The following is an 18,459-nucleotide window of genomic DNA, read 5'->3' on the forward strand; positions in this document are numbered from 1 at the left end:
TAATGTTAACACATCAGTACAGCTATTTACAAACAAAAATAAGAGGAAGCAAAACGCATAAAATATAATACCGGAGCATGACCTTATAGTGGTCACTTATTTGATGTCACCTTAGCTCGCATTGCTATAAATTTAGATATAACGTGGAAAAAAATGATATAAGGTTGAACAGTATTGCAATATTTCCAAAAACCTGTGAACAGGAATAATATCTCTATAACGTCATTTTGAGAGTTACATTTCAAGTAATAGGTCAGGTTTTTTGAGGAACAGTATATCCCATATTATTTTAATCCATTCTGCAATGTTAGGTGATTGTATTTGATTTCCAGTGTTGAGTAATGTATGTTCTAGTCACCACAAAAGCCAACAGGTCACACTTCAAGCATAACTCGTAAATATATCTTGCATGTGTTGCCGTTTGAGGTGTTAGCAATAAACAAAGGAACACTCTTGCCTTCTGAGCTCAGGTTACTGAAGCTATAAAATAGAGAACCTTTGGACCACAACAGCAAGGCCAAGAGCCTTGTTGTCTGGGCAGCCCAGGACTCCATACACTCTGCCCAGGCTTGCACCCCAGGGAGGTCACTTCAGTTTGACTTTCCCCCCGGAGGCGCACTCCATTGGCTCTTGAGAAATATGGAGGCCAACAAAAGGAAGAAATAGCAAAAACATGAACTGCTGCTGGCTTTGACAGTAGCATCAAATCTTAATCTACTTTGACCTTTCTGAGATGGTTAATCAGCTGTTAGAAGCGTCCCGGCAAATGGTTCACTTTAAACTTGAGTAATATTTTCAAAAGAAAGAAAAAGAAGGATATTAGCAACAGCATTTACACGGAAAGCACGTGTTTTTCCGTTTATGCTTCTTTGTGGTTCTTAAGGAAACCCTTTGGAACTGCTTAGAGGACTGCAGTATCCTGTCTCCCAAAGACTCGCACTGCTGCAGCTCTGCACTTCTCAGAGCCAATAGCTGGATGGATTTTTCACTGATGTTATCCAAGAGATTATCCACCTGTTGAGAAACGTGGATGAAAAATGGTGAAGTATAGCAAAATAAAACAAATTTGTTTGAACTGAAAGAAAGATGAAGGGTTTCAGTCACTTGTAAAGATAGAAAATATTGACTATCCTACACTATGTTACCAGCAATACAAAATTTGCCCATAGAACTGCAATGCGTGCAACACAACAGGCTGTGGACTTAATGTACATGCATTTTCCTGCATGTGCAGCATCAGGACTGGTCATTCTCCTCTTCAGATCACCACACAAACACTTCTCATTCTTTTATAACTTTTTATTGCGTATTAACAAACAATATTATAAACGGTTCTTATCTTTAACTATTACTCCTCAGAGTCACTTATTTCAAATACTTTCTGAGTTCTGCTTCTCGGTGACCAGCAACTCTCAAAATGGCGAACGCGCCATTCCTTTCGCTTTCCCACTTTTTTCTGACCTCCTTGCTAGAGCTGCCTTGTATCTCCCCTCCTCCGAATCTGACCTATAACTTAACCCTTGCCTTTCCTGTGAACACCCAGTCCCTCCCTGTTGTTCCTGTTGCTCTCTTCTATTAGCTTCACTGCTCTCCTCCCCCCCTTGGGGAAAACTTTCTCCCTCTGGAAAACTGGAAACTTCTAACTCTATTCCCTGACATGCAGTAGATAGACAGAAGTACATCCCTCCATCAGCTCAGGAGCTTCAACCTGAGAAAAGAGCTGAGCGCTGAACTCTTCTAAAATAAGAATTTATCACATGGGGAGTCTAAAGAAGAAAAGTCACAATAAGAGAGTCTCATAACCCCCGTAACCTGGAGCAACCTTGGCTGGTTCCAGGATGAATCGACAGTGAAGTTTGGTCAACAATTCTTAAGCGCAGCTCATGGGCACTCTAGAATGAGTTGGGCTCACTTTCAATTAATGAGCGATACGCAAACCCACTGAAAGAAATGGGTTTCCTCTGAGAGTGATTAATATAGTGTATCATTCATACTGTTCATAGTTTGCTGGTAGGCAGAAGGAAGAATTGGAGTCGGAAAGATAAAAGTCTGTGGTGGAATTTAGATACATAAAAAACACTCTGAAAATGCTTTTTTTAACGTTTTGAAAAATATATTGAATTTGCCATAGCTCACCATCACCATCTAATGTCACATTTGTATAATTCACTTTACAACACACTTAAAACGTTTTATTTGCAGCTGTATAGCCAAGTCTTATGTTGCACCGTATAATTAAACAATGGTTTTTTTCAAGATACCTGCATTTGAAGCTTCCCTAGTGTTATGTCTGAATGGTACCATACTGGTGGCATACTTTTCTTCTTCTTTTTGAACACTGAGAAATTTTTCTTTTTTGGCAAATAGGAAACCTGTTTTTTGGGGGGGTGGGAAACAAAACATTCAGACAAAAACAGAATTCTGTGATCCGCATGAATCTGTGCTTTCCATTCTCTTCCATGAGAAAGGAACATGCCATACCTATGTAGACAATTTACATTGTGAACACGGAAGATTTCCAGCATGATAATAAATGGGGAAAGTTCATACAAATGAGGAAAGTCTGTTTGTCTCTATCTTAGATTTGCACCCCTTGTTTCCGCCACATGGTGCCCAAGTTGGCTAATACTAGTACAATATCATAAAATGCAATGAAACAAAAAAATTAAAATGCAGATAAAAATAAAAACAGTTAAAATTAATTTAACACATTTATGCATTGGCTTATAGGCTACAGGCTGTCAAAAATGTATCTTGATATGTTCAATAAGTAGGGTGGAAATAGCTATATATGTGCAGTGCAATCCCATTTAAAACATTGTGGATGACTTCTCACCGTGAAAGCTCCTCTACCTTTATAGTGCATTCCTATAAGGAAGGCATAGGCAAACTTGGCCCTCCAGATGTTTTGGGACTACAACTCCCATCATCCTTGACCACTGGTCCTGTTAGCTAGGGATGATGGGAGTTGTAGTCCCAAAACATCTGGAGGGCCATGTTTGCCTATGCCTGCTATAAGGTATATGTCTTTAAGAGCTATTACAGTGGAACCTCGCAAGACGAATGCCTCGCAAGACGGAAAACTCGCAAGAAGAAAGAGTTTTCCGTTTTTCGAGGTGTTTCGCCAGACGAATTTCCCTATGGGCTTCCTTCGCAAGACGAAAGCCCATAGGGAAATCTCCGGGGACAGCGGGGAAGCGCAGCGCGTCTTCCCCACTGTCCTCGGACCTCCTCCGAAGGCTGGCGGTGGGGCGGAGAGACCTCCTCCCGCCGCCAGCCTTCGGAAGGCTCCTCCGAAGGCTGGCGGTGGGGCGGAGAGACCTCCTCCCGCCGCCAGCCTTCGGAAGGCTCCTCCGAAGGCTGGCGGTGGGACGGAGAGACTTCCTCCCCCCCGCCAGGCTTCGGAAAGCTCCTCCGAAGGCTGGCGGTGGGGCGGAGAGCCCTTCTCCCCGCGCCAGCCTTCAGATGGCTGTTCTGAAGGCTGGCGGTGGACCGCCAGCCTTCAGAACAGGTCCGGGGACAGAGGAGAAGCGCAACGCGCCTTCTCCTCTGTTCCCAGACCTGTCCTGAAGACTTGCGGTGGGAGGAGGGTTTTCCTTCCCACCGCCAACATTCAGAATGCTGTTCTTAATGTTGGCGGTGGGGAGGAAAAACCCTCCTCCCACCGCAAGCCCCGGGAACAGAGGAGAAGCGCTGCACGCCTTCCCCTCTGTTCCCGGACCTGTCCTGAAGACTTGCGGTGGGAGGAGGGTTTTCCTTCCCACCGCCAACATTCAGAATGCTGTTCTGAATGTGGGCGGTGGGGAGGAAAGCCCTTCTCCTCACCGCAAGCCCCGCAAGCTCCGGGAACAGAGGAGAAGCACAGCGCGCCTTCCCCTCTGTTCCCGGACCTGTCCTGAAGGTTTGCGGTGGGGAGAAAAGCCCTTCTCCGCACCGCCAGCCCGGCAAGCGGTTTCCATAGGAACACATTAATTGATTTTCAATGCATTCCTATGGGAAACCGTGCTTCGCAAGACAAAAAACTCGCAAGAAGAAAAAACTCGCGGAACGAATTAATTTCGTCTTGCAAGGTACCACTGTACACTTGTTAGCTTAAAAAAATGGAAACAACATGTTTAAACAAGTTAAGCAACATAAGTTCCCTGGGCCCTCTGGTTGGTTGCTGTTAGCAATGGAGTACTGGAGAATATATACCATTTCTCGGATCTAGCAAGGCAATTTTGTGTTGAATTTTCAGGGTATGCTGCACACAAGCTTCCCAAACCAAGATGAATCTAGGTTATTTTCATTTATTCTTTTTTTAAGATTCATCAGGCACAGTTGTCTTTTGCCATATTTATGAACAAATTTTTAAAAAAAGAACGAACTTAATTTCGGGTCTGACCAGCAGAGGGCTTCATCAACCAAACAAAATTTGAATCGGACAAGAAGTCCTGTAGTTTTCCCCCCTGAAGAAACCAGCTGCTCAAAATGGGGAAACAGTGCTGAAAAAAAGAGAATTCCTCCTTTGGCAGGAAGTTGTCTTTGAATTGGGTGTTAGAAACTGAAAGCCTGTTTTCCTGCAAGCTTGCTCTTTAATCTAGCCTGCCTAGTTTATTAACCTTTTCTCTCACAGGTCAAGTAGTTATATTATGGGCTGCATCCTAATCCACAAGACATCTGCATTATATTAACCTTTATGCTTCTGCATTTAACAAAACAGTTGCACAACGCAGATAAGATCAAGCACTCTAGAAGCAAGAAGTGTGCAACCAGTGATCACCCTTCAGTCTGATTATAGTGAGTTTTTTCCAATGTCTCCTTTAATTTTGCAATATCCTTTTTTTTTAATGGAGTGATCAGTGCTGTACATAGGTGATCAAAGGAGCTGTAGGTGTGGATGCTAGCACAGAAAATTCATTTTGAAAGGGGAGAAAGAGCCATTGCCAAGGGACAGCTAAATAGCTCAGGAAAATATTGTTTTTGTTAAAATTTGTATGCCGCCCTTCATCTGCACAACTCAGGTTGGTTCACGACATAAATAGCTACTTTTACACATGTTATGTTTGAATTTATTCAGGAGTGCCCAATTTCAGCAGCTTACTTGACAGAGCTCCCTCTCCTCTCCAGTTGTGCAAGTACTTAAACTGAGTGACTTAAAAACTTTGTGCAAATGTACATAAATGCCATATTTTAAAGTGAGCATTTTCTTTCCAAATATGTGCACTGAGTTGGCATGTGTATGCGTGCGTAAAGTGAATAACATAGAAGCTCTAGGGTCTCAGCTGATACATAGGTAAAACACCTTACTCGCTCTATAAAGAAAAGAGCCCATTGCCATTTAATAAATGCAACAAATTCAGTCTGATTCCCAGCAATCATCCATTACCTTTCGGATCCCAGGTTGCAGAGACACCACTGAGATGCGGCGCATCATCCGTCTTGCTTGCACAACCGTGTTTGTCCTGTGCATGCTTTGTGCATGTTCTTCCACAATGTTTACATCCAGCTGAATTGATGCTTCAGAGAGGAAGGAAGAGGAAAGAAAGGATACACAGCGAGTAAAGCCGAAATGGCGGCAGTTTCATTACCGATAAAAGATCAAATCTGTTCATTCTAGATTAGGTAACCTGGAATGAATATGACTGTTCCTTCGGCCAGGAGCAGATCACAAAAGACCCTTCTGCAGATGCAGTACATAAATACACAATGCCTTTCCCCCTTCCCCATGCACTAAAGGTAAAGGTAAAGGGACCCCTGACCATTGGGTCCAGTCGTGGCCGACTCTGGGGTTGCGGCACCCATCTCGCTTTATTGGCCAAGGGAGCCGGCGTCCAGCTTCCGGGTCATGTGGCCAGCATGACTAAGCCGCTTCTGGCGAACCAGAGCAGCGCACGGAAACGCCGTTTACCTTCCCGCCAGAGCGGTACCTATTTATCTACTTGCACTTTGATGTGCTTTCGAACTGCTAGGTTGGCAGGAGCTGGGACCGAGCAACGGGAGCTCACCCCGTCGCGGGGATTCGAACCGCCAACCTTCTGATCAGCAAGTCCTAGACACTGTGGTTTAACCAACAGTGCCACCCGCGTCCTTTCCCCATGCACTACATTATACTTAAAGGTAAAATGATCCTCTGTCAATTGACAGTCCAGTCCATTCCAGTCATGAACGACTGGGGTTGTGATGCTCATCTCACTTTACAGGCCATGGATTTTATGTGTTCTGCTCGGGCCACAATTTAGGGACTACATTATGTATTTTAGTAGGCACCCTTGAAGCATGAACATGCTATGTGTGCCCAGTTTGCCTTAATTTAAACAAAGTGGTCATTGGCAAAGCAAGTTAAGTTACCGTTCCGTAAAAACTTCTTCCTTTTCAGTGCTGGAAATACTTTGGGAGAAGGTAAGGCCCGAATAGCCCTTGGAAAGGCATGATACTTAGGGGGAACAGAAGTCGTCTTAGACACCCCTGGTTTGGGAGAGCCATCTTCACCATGGAGCTTGGCCTTCTTCCTTGCCCTTTGATAGAAAGGGAATAACTTCCTCATTGTTGCCCTAAACTGTTTCATAAGGCTCTTTTTCTTGCCCACGTGGAACTCAAGAGTTTCAGAGTTGTCAGACGGCTGTCCTTGAGGCATCCGCCTATCCTCCTCTCTCACCAAATGAATAGGCATGACTCTTTGCCATCTGAAAATAAATAAAGATAATGGATAATTACTGACTCTCCCAGTGAGTAAGCCGCCCACATTCCTGGTTTATGCAGATGGATCGCTGTATTGTTGTAGACATACTGAAACAAAACTTTGCACTGACACGTGAGGCTGCATTTCTGAAATTCAACATAGGGCTTTTAGGATTTTGTACCATTCCAATTTTTGTTTATAAAAGAGCACCTTTTTAACAAAGTAAAAAGAAAAGTACAGTCATACCTCGTGTTGCGTTTGTTTCAGGTTGAGCGTTTTCAGGTTGCATCCCGCGGTGACCCAGAAGTACCGGAAAGGGTTACTTCTGGGTTTTGCCGCTCGCGCATGTGCAGACGCTCAAAATGAACGGATCCCGTTCACAATCAGAGGTACCACTGTACAAACTTCAACCTTAACTTTTGTAAATGAATTCCCAGTGCATAATGGGTTAGTAATAAGGTTAGCGATCAAGCTGAATGGTCTTGGATGCCTTCCAACTGAGTGGTTCTATGGTTGTAAGGTTGGAGTCTAGACATTAGAAGGACTGCTAAAGTGGTCCAACATGCTGGACAGGTCTGGTTTGGCCAAGTACTGGTGATTTGTTGCTGTAGGACCTAATGGTTGGAGACCTCCTAGGAGAAGAAAGAGCCTTGTTAGGGTGGGGGTCACCTTCCCCCTCCATCCTCCCAGTTGTGGATTGTGCTAATTCTGTGTATGCAGTCAAGCTAAGAGAAGGGCAGAGGGCTGAGTTGTCTTCTGTAAGGATATTATGGTGCTGCTGGCATTTCCCTGAGAAATCTGATGGGAGCTTTGGGACCTCTGCAGGAGATCAGCTCTATCTTCTTCTGTGCTCAACTTCCAAAAGCCGCACCTGGGAAATAACTTTCCTAGGACCAACCCAAAAGCCACCCCTCAAAAAGGAAGAACTTGAAAACTTGACATGTTTTGATGACCCTATGGTTGCTCCTAATTACCCAATTTTGTAGAGTTTTCTTCTTATGGCTCAACATGAGTAACTTTGCTTCTCTCTCTCTCTCTCTGTCTGTCTCTATATGCAAATAAAGCAGATATCACAAAATGCCAGCAAGCCTCCAGAGACCTCTTTTCAAGAAAACAGAATTCAACAGGCATTCGTAGCACCTGGCTCTCCAGAATTTTTGCCAAGCAGAGAACTGTGGCATATGTAGCTATAGAGCTGCCTTCCCCAACAGGATGCCCTCCAGATGCTATGGACTACAACTCCCATCAGCCCCAGCCAGCATGGCTGCACAATGCCAAAGCTAATAGGAGCACGACATTATGGGACTTGTAGTCCAAAACATCTGCAGGTTGGGGCAGGCTGCTATAGACATCTCTCTGCGCATGTTCAAGGTGGCTTCTAACAATTTTAAAGCATTCACCGAAAATACAAAAATTAGTACCACTATAAAAGAGTTAAAAACAGAGTTCGGTGCAGCAGGCACAACCCTAAAAGGCAGAGGAACAGCCTGTTAAAATGACTCAAGCCAATAGACTAGATGTCTCCTGGAGCAAGAATACTGTATTCATTCATTTCACTTCATATATTTATATAGTGCTTAATACTAAGACAGTCCCAGTTTACAAAACACCCAATCCCATGTATGTATTCTGTACAACGAACAATGTCACTGGGAAACAACAATGCAAACCAAACAATCGAGGGTTCGCACACACCATAAACATCCCACCCCAAGGAATCCTAGGAACTCTAGTTTGCTAAGGGTGCTGGGAATTGTAGCTCTGTGACAGCAACAGTTCCCAGATTTCGGGGAGAGGAAATGTCCTCTAAATGCACTTTGCAGCCAAAATCCCCCCAAAGCAAAAAGCATAGCTGTGCCTTTTGAAAACATCTTCTGAGTCACGGAGCCCTTGATCAGACGTGTGACCGAAATTCCTGGGGAATTTCCACAACTTGTTTAAGGTGCAAGTGAAGCATTAGTGTGGCTCACCTCTTGGTCTCTTTCCCTTTCACTTGGATGGCTTTTCCCTGAGCATCAGGCATCTTTTCACTAGGAGGTCTTCGCATGCAGCTCCGAAGAGGACCAGGAAAGCACCTTGGGTTGTGGCGCATAGCTCTTTCCTTCCCAGGCTGAGTAGATTCCTAATATGGGAGCTTTATGTGCATTCAGGGCTCGGCGCTTCCTTGAAACACCTTCCCTTGCCTTGTAAAGATTCGGGCAGGTTGTGTCACGAAACGGCTCTACTTATTGAGAATCACACGGCCTCATAACAAATTTGTCAAAACCCTGGGAAATTCCACAATACACAGCTCCTCATGGCGTGGTAAATTCCTCCTCAGAGACATGACACATTTTTGGACTTAGCACAAGAGGACGGAGTGAAGTCTATTTCATCCTCACTGACAAGGGTGTGGATTCTCCTCAAAGGCTGCCATCTTCCACCTTGCAATTCCTGGGTTTTCAAGATGCCCATTTGTTTTGATGGCCGTGAGACAGGAGTTGCAAATGTGATTGATTCCCTCCAGAAGTTGTGGACTACAACTCCTATCAGTCCCAGCAAGCATGGTCAGGAGGGATGAAGGGAGTTGTAGTACACAACACAGGAGTCTAGGAAACTGTGGGATAGCTCAGTCAGTAGAGCAAGAGACTCTCATTCTTAGGGCTGTGGGTTCAAGCCCATGTTGGGCAAAAAAAAGTTTCTTGCATTGCAGAGGGTAGGACTAGATGTGTTTGTGGGAGGGGGGTTATTTGTTTGTTATGTATTTTGAGTTCTCTTTTTGTATCTTTATGTTGTAAGCCACCCTGTGATCTTCGGATGAAGAGTATAGTAGTAGTAGTAGTAGTAGTAGTAGTAGTAATAGTAGTAGTAATAGTAGTAGTAGTAGTAACAACAACAACAACAACAACAACAACAACAACAACATAACAACAATAGTAGCCCAATGGTTGTCATTAATTTGATTGGAATTAATTTTATAATTAAATGATTTTAGAATGTTTTATCATTTTACTGTTGTTAGCCGCTCTGAGCCCAGCTTCGGCTGGGGAGGGCGGGATATAAATAAAATTTAATAATAATAATAATAATAATAATAATAATAATAATAATAATAGATTCAGGTAGGTAGTTGTGTTGGTCTGACGCAGTAGAAATATATATATATGAATTGTCCAGTAGCACCTTAGAGACCAACTAAGTCTGTTCTTGGTATGAGCTTTCGTGTGCATGCACACTTCTTCAGATACACTGAAACAGAAGTCACCAGACCTTTATATATAGTGAGAGGGTGGGGAGGGGTATTACTCAGAAGGGTGGTGGGAATGGGAGATTGTCTGATAGGTGTGGTAGACCTGTTGACGACTGTTAATGACTGCAATTGGTCTTACAGGAAAAAGCAAGGGATGAGATGGCCAAAAATAGCTTTATCATGTATAATGAGATAAGAATCCAATGTCTCTATTCAGACCAGGTGGTTTTAAGTTTGGTAATAAGTTGTAATTCAGCAACTTCTGTTTCCTGTCTATTTCTGAAAGTCTTTTGTAATATGACAGCTACTTTGAGATCTTGCATAGAATGTCCTGGGATATAATAATAATAATAATAATAATAATAATAATAATAAAATTCCTGCCTTATGATGCCATTTAGGAATTATTGCCACCTTTCACTCACCCTTTTCCTTGTACCTAGAATACTGATGGCCACAGAATGAGGATTTTGCTGTGGTAGGGAAGAGATATGTTCAACAGTAGCTGCAGCCTTCAGCTATCAATGAAAATACAACCTTTCTGAAGCGAGGAATCTTGGGAATTCACTGCTTTCTGTGTGCACACAGGAAGTTTGTTTCAGTGAATGAATCCAAGTCTGCCCAAGAGGACTTGGAGATGGATTTTACCTGAATGCAAGTGAAGACACCTGTCAGTCACCCCCCCCCGGATATTCCATTCCCCTTTCCACTGCATTTTCAACCCCCATCTCCCAGTCAGTTAGCATTCCATAGCATGCCTGCTGAGCAATCTCAATCTTCATTGGTCTGTTTTTGGGATTCTCCCCTTAGCTTTCCTCCCCCGAAGGTCCCCCCCCCATTTCTCTTAATGCTGGAGTTTCCCCAAAACAGCTAGTCCCTCCCTCTTGCATGCGAATGGTGCCATTCTGGCTACATAAAGCTTTGGCACTCAAACCTGAACATTGGAAATGGAGGCTGTAGCTATGGGGTTACTAGCTGGGGTGGTTTTTTTGCTCCAGAGGGGTGCCATTGAGGCTCCCAGCCTCTGTGCGCATGTACGTGAATGCGTGTGGAGGGAATGCCAAACTGGGTCTTTGACCCGGGTGAAATAACACCTAGTTTTGCCTCTGTAAGGGAATGATTCGTGATCCCAAATGGCCAAATGTTTGGTGAACTAGTGAGAAAGGTCCTATCTCCACTATAGTCACATGACTTTTAATACCACATTAACTGGCAGTTTTTCTAACAAAGCCTGAGTTTTGCTGAAAATTCTGGGTAAATGTGGTGTGTGTGTGGCCTGTCTCTTTACGGGACAAGCCTGGTCTATAATGGAAACTTCTTTCCCCTCCCTGGGTGTGGTTCATTCCCCAGCTGAGTGGGAACAAGTTGGAATTTTAGACTTTCCTGTGCAGCTAGTATGCCGAGTTGTCCATCTGTTGTTTACCAATGAATACATCTACAGTGGTATCTCTGCTTAAGTACTTAATTTGTTCTGGAGGTCTGTTCTTAACCTGAAACTGTTCTTAACCTGAAGCACCACTTTAGCTAATGGGGCCTCCTGCTGCTGCTGCGCCGCTGGAGCACGATTTCTGTTCTCATCCTGAAGCAAAGTTCTTAACCTGAGGTACTATTCCTGGGTTAGCAGAGTCTGTAACCTGAAGCGTATGTAACCCGAGGTACCACTGTACTGAACTCAGCCCGACTCCTGTTGCTTCCTGGTACAGTGGTACCTTGGGTGACATACGCTTCAGGTTACAGACTCCACTAACCCAGAAATAGTACCTTGGGTTAAGAATATAATAATAATAATAATAATAATAATAATAATAATAATAATAATAATTTATTTATACCCCGCCCATTTGGCTAGGTTTCCCCAGCCACTCTGGGCGGCTTCCAACAAAGTACAGTGGTACCTTGGGTTAAGTACTTAATTCGTTCCGGAGGTCCGTTCTTAACCTGAAACTGTTCTTAACCTGAAGCACCACTTTAGCTAATGGGGCCTCTTGCTGCCACCGCGCCACTGGAGCACGATATCTGTTCGCAAAGTTCTTAACCCAAGGTACTATTTCTGGATTAGCGGAGTCTGTAACCTGAAGTGTATGTAACCTGAAGCATATGTAACCCGAGGTACCACTGTATTAAAATACTTTAAAATATTACAATATTAATACTTTAAAATATTAAAAGAACTTTGCTTCAGGATGAGAACAGAAATCGCGTCGTGGTCGTGGCACAGCAGCAGCAGGAGGCTCCATTAGCTAAAGTGGTGCTTCAGATTAAGAACAGTTTCTGGTTAAGAACGGACCTCCAGAACGAATTAAGTTCTTAACCCGAGGTACCACTGTATTAGGGCAGATGGGTTGCAAGGCTTCCTTACACAGTGAGCACCCTTCCTACATCCACAGGATACCATCACAGCTCCCTTGACAGGACTACAATCCCCAGGGTTCCCTGGGCAGAGGAAATGGCTGCCCTACCTGTTTATGTGTGGATTATGCCCAAAGTCAACTGCAGTTCAGCAGAAGGCATGTAGTAGTGCTTTTTCAACAGCAGAGGACAGCAGAGGATCACAGTGTCCTCTTACGATGCCTTGTTTTCTGATGAAATTTGCCTGTATTTTCTTAGCGGCTCTGAATTGGCAAAAGGGTATATTGCGCATGTTTGCTATGGTATTTTCCATTTAATACATTCAGAAGTTTAAAATGTATGTCCAGAGTTGCATAATATGTTGGTCCTTTACAGTGCTTTGATACCTATTTCGGAGGATCTTGAAAACACACACCTGGAGCATATCTTTTCCGGGAATGTCAAAATACATGCCATTTCATGTTGTGGAATTTCTTCCATTCTTAGAATCTGCATCGCAAGGGGCTCGACTAGTTGACCCTCAGGGTGCCTTCCAACCCTTCATTTTTATGATTCTGTGATTCCTTACGTCTGGGTGCGGGTGCAGGTGGTGGGTGGGAATCACATAAGAACTGTGACTTACTTGAGGAACATAATAAGCTGAGTCAGTCCATTGGTCCACCTAGCTTTCTGTCTTCTCTGACTGGCAGAAGTCCTTTACCTCACCTGCTTTCTAATCCTAAAAGATGCCAGAGCCCAGGCCTGCATGGAGCCTCTGTCGCATGCCCTTCAATGAACCCCTGCTCTTTGATTCTAAGTATGTGGGTATGTATATCTGCATAATTGGGGCTGCTCACTTTGCTCAGAGAAAACCACCTGAAATTTTTGTCAAATGAATTCTGAGCAATTTTGCTTGTTTTCCAGAAGTGGCTTTTATGATAGAATATCTGCAACTAGCAAAATTGACTGGAAAAATTAGAGGAGTGTCAAACCAGAAGGTATGTAGAGAATGGAAAATATTTAAAGAATGCTTAAAAATGTACTGTGCGAACAATATGATACTTGCAGAAATAGAGTGATACTGGTAACCAAGAATTAATAGTGAACTATATATCTATATACAAAACAAAATAATTTAAATCTGTGCAAGGAATACAGATAAGTAGTATAATGAGAATTATTGGAAGTTATATATTTTAATCGTCATGTAAGTGTAATATATTGTATTTGTTGTTTGTTTCTTTATCTTTTCTTATTTCATTGTTTCTATTCATTTGTATCGTTTTCTGTTTTATATGTTATGTAATTCATGTATTTTTGTCTATGTGAAAATTAATAAAGATTTTCTAAACAACAACAACAACAACAGAAGTGGCTTTTATGCAGACTCCTTCAAGTGTCCCGGTTTTTTCGGGACATCGCAAATCGGGAGAAGTCACCCAGGCTTCCATTCCCAATCCCCAATGTCCTGATTTTGTTCCCCCACGCTCATCGTGCCAGAGTAAGGGAGGAAAAGATGGATGCTTTGGGGTTCTGCTGTAGCACAAGTCCACAAACAGAACCAAAAAACGGAAGAAAAACTTACCTTGACCTCCTGTTCTGGAACTTTGTCTTTGATGCCGGAGGAGGAGGTGGAGATATGTCCGGTCTGCGCTGCGTCAGGAGATGTCACACCGGCAGGTCACACCCAGCTGCCCTCTTTTCTGGAGGTGGCAGAGGCCGGCCGACCTACCTTTGGAAGGCTGCTGAGGAGGAGGAGGAGAAGGAGGAAGACTGCAAATGTAGGGAGGGGCGAGCGGGTGGGTGAGGAAGGAATCAGCAGCAGAGAGGGGGCGAGGGATTGGCTGGGGTGCCCCGAATTGCCCTTCCAAAATGTTGGACGGTATGTTTTATGTCATGTGACAGATCATATAAAATGTGGAAATCAAGAGGTAAGGAAATGCTGTGAAAAAAGAATGAAGTGCCACTGTTATTTCCTCCCAGAAGGAGAATGCCTCTCACACGGGGGGGGGGGGGACAACTTTAATAAAATACAGCGGCACCTCAGTTTTCAAACATAATCCATTCCGAAAGACCGTTTGACTTCCGAAACATTCAAAAACTGAAGCATTTACTTAAGGAAAACTCAATACAGAAGCCATGTGTCACATTCAACTTCTGAAAAGCATCCGAAAACCGAAGCAGTTACTTCCGGGTTTTTGGCGTTCGAAACCCGAAATGTTCGACTTCCGAGATGTTCGAAAACCAAGATCTCACTGTATATGCACAATCAATTACATGATGTGGTGCACACACATCATTTGGATGGTGATGGCCACCAACTTTGGGGGGTCCCACCCCCTCAGATATTTTATGGGGTGGCTCAAAGACCCCTTGGCCCCTAGTCGTTGACTCCTATGCTCTCACACCCCTGTAGTGCCTCTCCCAGGGCTCCACCCAAAACATTTCTCCACTGTAGGAGAAAAACAAGGTGGCTAGCAACCCCCAGGAGAAAGAAAAGGCAGATCTCTAAAGGCCTTTTGTTTCGGAGACATTTCTGTGGCTCTCGCTTGCATAAGACACCATCTAAGATTTCCAAATCTCCAACCGTGCCTGAATTCAAGCAAAAGGAAGCTGTTCCCATTCTGGCCCACCTGGGTCCAAGTTTGTTTGCAGAGTGCCAAGACCTGTCATTCACCGGGCCTCCTTGAAACTGCCGCTGTTACGTTGGAAGCGAAAAAGGCAGCTCCCCGTTTTAAGTGGTAACCAGACTCTGCCGTTGGCTTAGAGAAAGAAAAACCAACAAGTTCGTACGGAAAACTTGGAAACAAACCCTGTCACTCAGAACACTTCATGTTAATGCTGTGGAAGAGCTTGGTTGCCCTTACACTACAGGGTGTGCATCAAAGCAGAAGGCATTGCTGTACACGTATACAAATTAGTCAGTAGACGACTCTGGAAGAAGAAGGAAAAGAGGGGGAGATAAAATGTTTAAAATTTTTATTATTTTTCTTTGGCTGGAAACCACACAGGGTGAGTGCCTCTACTTCCAATGATACAAACCTGAATACATGGTCATAGTTATTTATTTCACTATATGAGATGACTGGTGCTTGTGTGTGTGTGTGTGTGTGTGTGTGTGAGAGAGAGAGAGAGAGAGAGAGAGAGAGGGAACTCACCAGTATGGAGTACCACAATGTCCTTTTTTTGCTGCCTCCGGCAGCCATTTTGTGCTAATAATCACAGCACTTATACCAAATGGGAGTACCAGCCCCTCATTTTTTATCCCCTCTCCCCCCAAAAGCACTGGAGATGGCTCCTCTTTACGGGGCAGAACCCCCATGAGCTAACTGGCAGGTCCCTCATGAGCTAACTCATTTTTCTAATCAACTGGCATTTCTTTTGCTGCCAGACCAACCACTCATACTCCCAAGAGGGACAGCTATTCAGGTTGCTAAAAATGGATGAGTGCTTTGGGGTTTGCAGAGCTAGCAGGAAGAGCCATCCTGGAGCCTTAGCTAGTGAGGAGCTAATTGCCAAAAATGGAATGAAATGTGATAATAAAAGGATTAAGGCTCAAATGGCATGTTGTTATATGAACTGCAGAGCTAGCATCTACACCTGGTTCCCCCTTCTCCCTTTTCTTACTGGGTGTGGGGGGAATTTTCACCAGGATTGGAGTGAATGGGCATTATTATTATCCCACCTTTCCTTCAAAGAGCTCAAGGTGCGGTATGCCATCCTCTCCGCCTCCCCATCTTATCCTCAGAACAACCTGAACTGTAGGGAGATTCATAGAATCAAAGAATTGTACGATTGGAAGGGACCACAAGGGCCAGCTAGTGCAACCCCCTGCAATGCAGGAATCTTTTTGTCCAATATGGGATCCGAACCCACAACCCTGAGATTAAGAGTCTCCTTCTTTACCAAATCCCCATCTCCAAGGTAACCAGACTACAATTACATTCATTTCTTGTCCATGAGGACGCTTTGATATGTTGTGTCCCAAACCTTGCTGAAATCTGGTTTTGCTTGATCTGCCCAATGGCTGGTTATGAGCACCATTCCAACAGCATCAGCATAGGTGAAATCTCTCTCTGCAAAAGCACTGCACTGGTACAGAGGGGGTGGAATATTAAGTTGGCTGAACTGCTATTGTAGTACTAGTGGTGGTGGGGGTGGTAGAGAAGTGGGTGGCGCTGTGGTCTAAACCACTGAGCCTCTTCCATTTGCCGATCGGAAGGTCAGCAGTTCGAATCTCCGCAACGGGGTGAGCTCCCATTGCTCTGTTCCAGCTCCTGCCAACCTTAGCAGTTCAAAAGCACACCAGTGCAAGGAGATAAATAGGTATCGCTGCGACGGAAAGGTAAATGGCGTTTCCGTGTGTTCTGGTTTCCATCACAGTGTTCCATTGCACCAGAAGCGGTTTAGTCATGCTGGCCACATGACCCATTTGTCTGTGGACAAACTCCGGCTCCCTCAGCCTGAAAGCGAGATGAGTGCCACAATCCCATAGTCACCTTTGACTGGACTTAACCGTCCAGGTATCCTTTACTGGGTGTGTAGTAGTAGTAGTAGTATAGGTAAGGGTAAAGGGACCCCTGACCATTAGGTCCAGTCGTGACCGACTCTGGGGCTGCGGCGCTCATTTCGCTTTATTGGCTGAGGGAGCTGGCGTACAGCTTCCAGGTCATGTGGCCAGCATGACTAAGCCGCTTCTGGCGAACCAGAGCAGCGCATGGAAACGCCGTTTACCTTCCTGCCAGAGCGGTGCCTATTTATCTACTTGCACTTTGACATGCTTTTGAACTGCTAGGTTGGCAGGAGCAGGGACCGAGGAACAGGAGTTCACCCATTTGCGGGGATTTGAACCGCCAACCTTCTGATCGGCAAGCCCTAGGCTCTGTGGTTTAACCCACAGCGCCACCCACGTCCATATAGTAGTATAGCACGTCCCTATTTTCATGCAGAATGTTGGAGAGTATGTAATACAGTGCTTTCAATATTCAGCGAGTTCTTCACATACATTGTCCCTGCTCTCCTTAGAACAGCCTTGCAAGATAGGTCAGTATTATGATTAGAAACAGGCAACTTCCTCCCAGCTCACAGTGGATCGATTGGCTGAGAAAACAAGCTGAAGTATTTTACACTGAAATAGCTCTGCTTATTTGCCAAAGCCAAGCCAACTTTATGATGACGCACAGAACTGTGTCCTCTAACTTCCAGAGTATAGGGCATGGCAAGCAAATACAGGGGCATTGCATGGGGAAGAAAGGGGGAGATTAGATGTCTCTCTCCCATGGTCAAAACACCATTCCCGAAGACCTCCGGGTATATAGCAGTATATAAATTCAACTAATAATAATAGTAATATTATTAATAATAATAATAATTGCTGCTGCTGTTGCTTCTGCTGCTGCTGCCCCAGCTAGTAAACTTTGTTTAATTCATCTTTTTCTTGGATTTTAATGTAAACTGGAAAAGAATTCTGGAGCCTTGTAAATGCTCGGGTCTTCATAGGGCCCCTCCAGACTGGGTTGGGGTTGTTGGTTTTTTTTTTTTTTTTTTGCTTTTTTCTGTGGGTGTACTCTTCAACATGCCATTGACACTGTCTGTAATAGTGCACTAATGGTGAATTTATACTGGACTATCCACAAGGCATTTTGCTGTTAGTCGTTCTGCGATGCCACTGCATTATTGCCATCTAGAGGGGCACTCTTGCACTATAGCACATCAATAACGGGGCAAAAGCAGTGTTAGAATTCCTGCTCCGTGATTGCAGTCATGGGATTGTTGTCTATCACATGACGGTATATGTTTTGACTCCACAGAGTGGGAAGTGACGGAGACAGGATGTTTGTGTTACTGTGTTCCATGAGGTGGGACTATTGTCCTTTGTTCTTTTTCTCTTCGCTGTCTGATGCTAGAGAGAGATGGAGCCATGTTGCAGTGCTTCGTGTGTGTTTATATGTAAATAAAGTAGATTAGCCAAAATGCTGAGTTGCTGAGGTCTGTTACTCATGGTGTGCAACCTCTGTGGATCCCTAAGTGTGCCAGTGTCGGTTGGCATCGGTCGCTGTGATGTTCGGGCAGAAGAAAGCTTTTGAAGCTCTCGAACAATCAACCAGGAGTGAGAGAAATTGCCAGTTGGGCATGTGTTTCTACCAGGATCCTACTCGAGTGTAGGCTGAGCTCCTGACAAGCAGAACATTCATGAAAAGTTTCAGGATTCCAGCAGTGAATTACAGGGCATGCAGTGATT

The 18,459-nt window shown here is 44.3% G+C and overlaps 1 protein-coding gene across 1 annotated transcript; it reads right to left on the reverse strand.

The window, feature by feature from the left end:
- Positions 1-40: 40 nt before the first annotated feature.
- Positions 41-8,871, reverse strand: C2H3orf49 (chromosome 2 C3orf49 homolog). Its single transcript, XM_053378312.1, has 5 exons — positions 8,632-8,871; positions 6,331-6,665; positions 5,369-5,499; positions 2,262-2,372; positions 41-1,014 (listed from the first exon to the last, which is right to left on the reverse strand). The coding sequence occupies exons 1-5, from the start codon at positions 8,751-8,753 to the stop codon at positions 820-822; spliced, it is 894 nt and encodes a 297-aa protein (XP_053234287.1). The 5' UTR covers positions 8,754-8,871; the 3' UTR covers positions 41-819.
- Positions 8,872-18,459: the final 9,588 nt, after the last annotated feature.

The sequence above is a fragment of the Podarcis raffonei genome, chromosome 2 (assembly GCF_027172205.1).
Source record: "Podarcis raffonei isolate rPodRaf1 chromosome 2, rPodRaf1.pri, whole genome shotgun sequence".
In the NCBI taxonomy this organism is placed as follows: Eukaryota; Metazoa; Chordata; class Lepidosauria; order Squamata; family Lacertidae; genus Podarcis; species Podarcis raffonei.

Coding starts and splice junctions, on each gene's coding strand:
- C2H3orf49 (XM_053378312.1), bottom strand. CDS start 8,753: ATGCGCCACAACCCAAGGTGCTTTCCTGGTCCTCTTCGGAGCTGCATG. Junction 2,373..5,368: donor TGCAACCTGGGATCCGAAAG/GTAATGGATGAT, acceptor CCCAAAAAACAG/GTTTCCTATTTGCCAAAAAA. Junction 1,015..2,261: donor TAGGGAAGCTTCAAATGCAG/GTATCTTGAAAA, acceptor GTTTCTCAACAG/GTGGATAATCTCTTGGATAA.